At 46.2% G+C, this 7,890-nt stretch overlaps 1 protein-coding gene across 1 annotated transcript; it reads right to left on the reverse strand.

Annotated features, from left to right (window-relative positions):
- Window positions 1–218: 218 nt before the first annotated feature.
- Window positions 219–7,425, reverse strand: LOC123057081 (mitochondrial proton/calcium exchanger protein). Its single transcript, XM_044480234.1, has 16 exons — window positions 6,774–7,425; window positions 5,274–5,650; window positions 4,821–5,159; window positions 4,384–4,530; window positions 4,185–4,273; window positions 4,004–4,096; window positions 3,653–3,779; window positions 3,431–3,495; window positions 3,143–3,311; window positions 2,627–2,794; window positions 2,492–2,539; window positions 2,167–2,286; window positions 1,856–1,938; window positions 1,633–1,743; window positions 1,036–1,529; window positions 219–933 (listed from the first exon to the last, which is right to left on the reverse strand). The coding sequence occupies exons 1-14, from the start codon at window positions 7,423–7,425 to the stop codon at window positions 1,734–1,736; spliced, it is 2,487 nt and encodes an 828-aa protein (XP_044336169.1). The 3' UTR covers window positions 219–933; window positions 1,036–1,529; window positions 1,633–1,733.
- Window positions 7,426–7,890: the final 465 nt, after the last annotated feature.

Raw genomic sequence — 7,890 nt, forward strand, 5'->3', positions numbered from 1 at the left:
TTCCATGAGACTTCCACTCCCCAGCAAATTTCTAAACGGCTCTCAAATTTTGAGCTTATCAAATGATTCTCAGCTCAGATATTCTTCAGCTCCTCACTGAAGAAGAGCTATGGCTCCCAGGTCCTTTGGACCATCAGAGAGGGGAAACCGACGGGGAAGAAGGGAGACTCGAGAGGGGACTTGGACTGGAGCAAATCGCAGCTGCGTGCTCACCTGAGATCGTGCTCGAGTGGTCGGAGTCGCCGGAGTCTCTGTAAAAGCGACGACGGGAAGAGAAAGAAGCTGGGCTGCAGCACCACCACCGTCCCTTCAGTCTCCACTCTCGAAAGCTTTTGAAGCCTGCTTGGCTACCTTCCTGCTTGGCCACACGCCCACGCAGGCTGGGGGGAGGGGGCCACGTGCTGTGTGTGGCTGACACGAGTCCCCCACAGAAGGCCCGGCCCCGCATGTCACTGCCACGAGGCAGGTGCGTCTTCGGTGCCCGCCACGGCTGTGAAGCGACGAGAGGGCAAAAGGTAGGACGGAGGTGACTCACACATATGTCCTCACGTGGAAAGGACGCGCCGCCCGGGCCAGTAGGATCGCGCCACGTGGCCACACGCCGGCGCCGCCCGCAGAACGGACGACGCACACTTTCTCACTGCGCGGTGGCCCCAGTGTATGTAGCACATTTGTGTGTACTACGTGCCCACTGCCTCCGGAAAAGCAGACCTGGAAGGTGGGCCGGCCGGTGCCGTCCGCCCGTGTGGCGGTGGCCCCGCGCCCCGCGCCCCGCGGGTATGGATACGGAGGCCTACTTGTTTGTCCAAGTGGGAGGGAGAGAAAAGAGAAAGGTGTGGCCTGGCTCGGCCCAGCTCGCCGCCCCTCGTCCGCCCGTGCGTGCGTGCGTGCACGGCGGATGAACAGCTACCGATGAATAAACCGCCCTCGGATCTGCAGCAGCAGCAAACGCGCGTCAGTCAGTCAAAACGATGCATTATCCTATCCTATCGTCGCAGCAGTGGAAGAAGAAAAATACGTAATTCTGGGCGTTACCATTTGTCCCTGTGGAGATCCCGGACATACGTACGTCTCCTTTTGTATCTTCCGCGCAGGACGGGGACCCTCCCCCCTTGTCCCGTTCCGGAGCCAGAGGATTCCAGCGGGCGGCGAACCAGGCAGCCGTTTCGGCGGCGAGTTGAATCGAATCACACGCACGGCACGGCGCGGCTGCCATCACCCGCGACACACGCAGCGACAGCGACGGGCGGGTTATGTGCAGACGCCGAGGCGAACCGCTTGCTTGCCGGCGAGTGGAGAAAACAGAGGGTTCCCAACATTCCAAAAAAGACAGAACGGAAGAAGAGAGGGTCACAGGGCTTTCACGTGTCAAAAGCTTCAGAAGGAAGATTACATACACACATTTCCTTCGGTCGACGGGCCACGGAGGCAGGCGTTCTCACCAAAAAAATAGGTTCATTCGTCGTCGGGTTCCGCTTCCTCAGCTTGTGTGCCAAGCTTGACGATGTCCTCAACCAGGATCTTCCCGTCTGTGATGCAATCCAAGCACAAGACAGAGCAGTAGTATGTGTCAATACGGTCAAGCAATATCGAGACAGGGGTGCAGGCGTGCAGCTATCGTTGTTAGGTTACCTTTATCTTTGGAGAGGCTCCCGATGAGCTCCTCGATGCCTGAACTGTCCAAGTTGTGCTTCAGGTACGCGGCCGCGGCCGCCACCTCCTCCGACGTGACATTACCGGTCCCTTCGGGGAATCATCATGATACCACAATATAATATCGTGTCATGTTGATAATATATGGCACAAGATCTTAGCCTCATGTCGTCTAGACTTGTACAAAAGATCAAAGAGTTACCTGTCCAGAAGCTGCCAGCCATCACCAATGGCCGTGTCTACATCATCTATCTCCGTTTTCAGTTCCTTGAGCATGGCATTTATCTGCAAGAAAAAGCAGAACACACCAGATGTTACAGGCCAGAGATGGTTGGCCAAGATGAAGAAGCAGACTGGTAAATTATCAGGATAGTGGATGCTCATTAGAAACGGGAGAACCCCAAACTCATGCCAACCAAATTGGTTAAACTTCATTTTTGTTAACCCTACAGACCTGCTGCACTTTCAAAGATCTGATAAACTAATAAATACAGTAGTTCACATGAGCAATACCTTCCTCATGAGTGCCGATGATACTGAACTTCTAGCGGATTTACTCCCCTTCGCAGCTACGTATGCCTCATTGGCATCCTCTGTCGTAGAACCTTCACGTATTGAGTTGTACAGTTCTATCTGCACAAAGCAAAAATAATGTGTTTTAGAGAATGCGAGAAGGTTGAGATCGTCAGATAAAACCCACCTTTTTGCAGATAATAATAATGAGATGAAATTCACTAGAACATAGTGAACTGAATGCAACTGCTTAATTTTATTGTGGAAGGCTGAAGGCCCTGGTTAACCTTATTGTGCATAAGAAAATAATATGCGCTAGATTCACCTCTCTGTGCACAAGGCTTAGGAATTCTTGACGTTCCTTGCTAGTTGACTGCAAGAGAAATAAATCAACAAACAGAAAGTTCAATAACTATCTAGTAACAGGCATGTGCAAACAAATATTCTGTTGAAATCCTACCGATGCAGAAGACAAAAGAGCTAATGCCTGACTAACTTTGCAAAGCTCTTCCTGTTTCTCTAACATTCTCTTTCTTGCCAGATCACCAGCTTCCTTGACACTGAATTTATTGCACGCCTTATCTTTGTCTTCCAACTTCCCCATGTCCTCTTCTTCGTTTTCTTCTTCCTGCAACAAGTGTAAAGAAACTTTTCAAGCCAAAAAGGCGTCAGAGAATAGACAGAGAAAAAGAACAAGAAACATTAGTACTAGTAAACTCATCAATAGCAGTGGGCATAAATGGAAAATGGACTCCCCTGGCCCTACTACCCAACCTAGAGTAGTTAAGTGTGGAAGTAAAATCAACCCTTGTTAATACATGGCCTTTACTGGTACGAAATGGGCCACTTCAAATAAGTTCATTGCTCCGACTCAGAATACGATTAATCCGGCATTTGGAACTGATATGCCTTTAAAAAGGTAAACTGAAGTAGAAATAATGTAACTCCCAAGTAAACATTAGATGGCTTAGATGACCTTGATAAGTTTATCTTGCATTTTCAAGAACTCCAACTTCCTCTTCCTAGCTGAAAGAGCATCTTCAGATGGCAAGCTAAGACCCACACTACCGAATATGTTGTCAGGAAGGGATGATAGTGTAGCTGCAACATCCTCAGGCTTCATCTTGCCAGAAAATGTGAAGGCTCTACAAAAATTATTATAATCAGTCGATGAAACAGGGCACCTGCCAGCTTTACACAGTTCATATATTTGTCACACGGTACATTATTTAGAGAAATAAATAAATCAGAAAATTTCAGTCACCTAGATAGTATAAGGAGAGAAGATGGCACGTCACAGTGGAGAGACAGGTCCAACCAATCTTGCAGCTGAGCAGAGGCACAAGAAAGTAAGCAAACACATTCTCATCAAGTGATAAAACCATCAACTATTGACTAGTAACCATTGTTGAATAGAAAGTGACTACATGCATCTATTGTATAATAACTACTATTTGTATAATAACTGGAGAAGTTATGAGATCACCTCTTCACGCATCTCTTCTACTGGAAGCAAACCAAGGTGGCCTCTCTCCCTGCAGGCCTGACGGAGTTCATCTTCACTGAGAGAGGCTACACCTTCTCTCTGTATTAATATATCGTCATCTTTTATACTAACCAAAAAAAAGGCAAGTTAGCAACTTAGCTTTAGCTCTAATGGCCCATTTCTACAAATTTATGACTGTCAGAACCGAGTAATCAATATACTGGATGTTGGGATGACAAGAGGAACGTATCTGTCATACCAACTTGCAAATGTAACTCTACAATAACCAGGGTATCACACACGAACATGCTACTATAAACACCATGTTATGTGAAGTATAGATACACTCACCATTTCAGTTTTCTTCTGAGCATGAAGCGCAAATAATTGTTTGTCCCATATGGCTGGATCCCCATATACTTGCACATATTTACTAAACGTGGCCTGCAAGGTTATTATGACATGAACCTAAGCATCATTATATATGAAGAGAAAAGGCACAAATGAAAAAGCGTAAGTACAACAAAATAACCTGCTCATATTATCCAAGGTTAGTTCATCACTGAATAACTTCGCAAAACCCAATATTTCACCATTATCAACATATGAACCAGTCCTTACCTAACCATTGAAATCTCACATAAGTACCGAGTGATCCAAGTCATGCAGAATAATAATGTACTGTAGTAAACATGAACCAATAAATGGTGACATATGGGGAAGTCTAATACTTTCTTAATGAACTGCTCAATATCCTCTGCCCTTTGCTTATTCTCTCCATTACGTGTAAACTTCACTTCTTTCGCCATTTCCTTCACGATGTCCTGTAGAAACTTGGCATATTCCATCCTTGCATTGAGCTTCCTTTTTAGTGCCTCCTACCATTGGTCATGTCACAATAGACAGTAAAGTATCACGGTGTTTCTTCAAAAAAGCATGCCATTATTTGTTTTAAAATAAATAAACAGGATGACATAAATATGATGTGTCTTCTGAACAAACGGAAGTAAAAAGAAAATTGTAAGTAACTATTATCTGTTCCCTGGTACTAGTGTTTAACCACCTAGATTTCCATCCGCACGGTTCTTTCATTTGTGCTACAATAGTTGCTCTCAGAATTCAGAAGAGAACAACATCAGTTATAGTGGGCACACTCCACATACCATACCTGTTCTTTCATCCTGTCCTTGAATGTTGAAGGTTGTATGTTTGGGAACAGCCTTAGAAACACAGGCAACAAAAGTTCCATGAATGGGACTACGACAAAAACCGAAAAGGGGACCAGCTTGAATATGTCTGCAGTTGTGCGGGTCAGCTGGCTTCTCTCTCTTCTAGAGAGTCTTTTCCCATTGGCTAGCTTCAGCAGTAATCTGGACGAAATCCTAACATCTAGCCACAGCAGTCGCAAGCCAAGCCAGTAGTGCTGCAAGGCTGAAAAGAACTCGTCCTTCTTGTGACTGAAATTAAAGAGTCCAGTCCAATCAGCACTAAGAACAAGTAGTACTTCCTGAGGAACAATATTCAGTAACTAATCTGAAATTCTGAATCAGAGCATATTAGCTAGCTAGATGTATGGTTACATGCTCATGGAAGCGACTCCTTCAATTGCAGGACCAATCACAGGAACACTTGCCCAGAACTTCTGTTTCACAGACGACTGTTCTTGATTATTCATTTCGGGTTTGGCTTTGGCAGGACCTAGCTCTACTGCAGAGTCCACAGAGTCTTCCATTGATACGTCTTTCTCTTGATGTCTGTCTTGATCGTCCTCCTGTTCATTGCCACTGTCAAACTCGGGTCTTCTAGCTGCATTAGTGCTTGCAAACCGAAGAGTCTGCCACATAGCACCAGATCGCAACGGTAAAATAACTTTGTGCCTTCCTTTCCGAGAAGCGCCGTCAACTAAACTGTGTAACAGCTGATGTTTATCCAAGCTTTCCAATCCAGCCCCTTTATTAGTTGTATGATCTGAAGCCGACTTCCCTGAATGGACATCACCTGACATGCCATTATTACCAAGAATGTTAAGACTGATGGTAACAGATGTTGGGTTCTTCTGGCAGCTCAATCTCCATATGATACAGTTTCTTCCTCGAATGATCGCTTTTGAGCCCATTTTGCTAGAACGATCGACCAACTGCAGAAGAGCAAGATAAAACTTCAGATGATTTCAGACATTAATGTTCACATGGGCGATGAGTCCCAGCAGTATAACAGTATTCCACGCATCAAATGACATCACTGAATATCATGATCTGAAAAAATTCCGGTAAGACAGTGACGAGCATACGGTCCTTAAACCAACATAGACCCTCAGGTATGTTATGTGAGTGTTTTCAGTGCAGTTTTCAGATAAAAGTAACCCGGCGTTAGAAACCACATGACTGACAGGGAGCAGCAGAAATACAATCAGTTTGACGACATATGTTAGGAATGAGTGACTCTGAAGTCTGAATTGCTTCGATTTCCCAAGTTCTCACAACAATGGACAGAGACAGACATACTGAAATGGTAGGCACGCATGCATTTCTAACTGAACTGAGCACACGCGGTCTCTAGCTTACAGCACACTGCTACACGCCTGACGCCAGAGGCAGAGCAGCATATACTCCGTATAAAGTTAGTACAAAGTTGGTCATCTATTTTGGAACGGAGGGAGTAGTACCGTACACGATTCTGCACTCAAAAGTTCAAATGCGGAAGACAACGACGTCACCTCCTCATCTCGCCTTGGTCAGCTAGCGGCGGGCAGGTGCGGAGGGAGTGCGCGGTGGAGGAGCTCGCGCGCTGCGGCGGCGCGGCCTGGGAAGGAGCGGCTTGAGGAGGAAGGAAGCACGTGAGTTGCTAGGTCTTTTTCTCCGTCCCGGGATGGGAGATGAGGAGAGGTGGCGGCGGTGGGCGGCAGCGTGTCGGCTACAGAGATAGGCACGGGAAGAGCGGTGGCGCAAGTTTTTTTTTTTTGAGAAATCTCGCCTTCTTTACTGCTCAATAATTAAAGGTACAATGTTTTGGTCATGAGGAGACCCCAACCAAACATGACGACCTACACCTAAATTACAACCAAACTTGACGAGATTATGTGCTTCGAAATTAAAAACTCTACGTTCATGAGTGAAAGTACATGAAATCATATCATTTTTCCTAGCAATTATTTCCTGGATGATGGCACCATGATATCCTCCCGACCTTTGCTTAATGTCCTTCACCACTTTCTCACAATCTGAAGCAACGTGCATCATCTGAATTCCCAGGTCCTCTGCAAGTGCAAGAGTTTCTCTACACGCAAATGCTTCGAGAAGAGTCGGGTCAATAATACCTGCATACACAACAAGAGAAGAGCCCAGGTAAAGCCCGGTGCTATCCCTGCATACTGCTGCTGCCACTCCACAATGGCCATGCCGACCTACAGCTCCGTCGACATTGATCTTTGCTTTGGCCCCCATCGGAGGCAGCCACCTCTGGACTTCTGCCACCCTAGGACCCGAGCTCGCATCAGGAACCCTGCTTGTTGCTGATTTATGCAGTCCTCGCAAATCCATCAAATATGAGTTAATTAATGAATTTGTTTGACTTGGGCTCTGAAAAATAGCTTCATAGACTGCTTTCCGTCTTGTGTACCAGATAGACCATAGGGTAACAACCATAGTTGTAAACTGGTCATGGCTCAACGACTCCTGCATGTCGAAGAGAAAGTTCTTGGCACCCGGCTCCTGATTATCTCCCATACACTGCACCACCTCTGAATCTGACAAGGCCCAAATACAACGCGCCATGGTGCAACTGATTAGTGCGTGTCTCCAAGAGTCTTCCCTCCCACACAAAGGGCATGCATCAACCGTAGACATGTTCCGTTTCTTTAGCACATCTGTTGTCGGCAGTGAGTGGCGTGCCAGTCTCCACAGGAATATTTTCACTTTAGATGGAACCGAGAACCTCCAAAGCATAGTCCAATCTTCCTCCTGTCTTGAGTTATTCGACGCACCACTTCTCCCTTCAAGCCAGTCTTCCCGCTGCATTTTGGTTTTGATAATGAATTTGTATGCAAAGCTAATAGAAAAAACACCCTTCCTATCTGGATGCCACGCCCAAAAATCCTCCATATTCCGCGTGCACACCGGAATTTTTAAAATAATGTCCGCATCGACAGGCAGAAATACATTACGGATGTAGTTCACATTCCATTGTGCTGTAGCTGGAATTAACAACTCTGAAACTTTAGATGGAGGATCAGCCACACG

Source organism: Triticum aestivum, chromosome 3A (assembly GCF_018294505.1).
Source record: "Triticum aestivum cultivar Chinese Spring chromosome 3A, IWGSC CS RefSeq v2.1, whole genome shotgun sequence".
NCBI lineage: Eukaryota > Viridiplantae > Streptophyta > Magnoliopsida > Poales > Poaceae > Triticum > Triticum aestivum.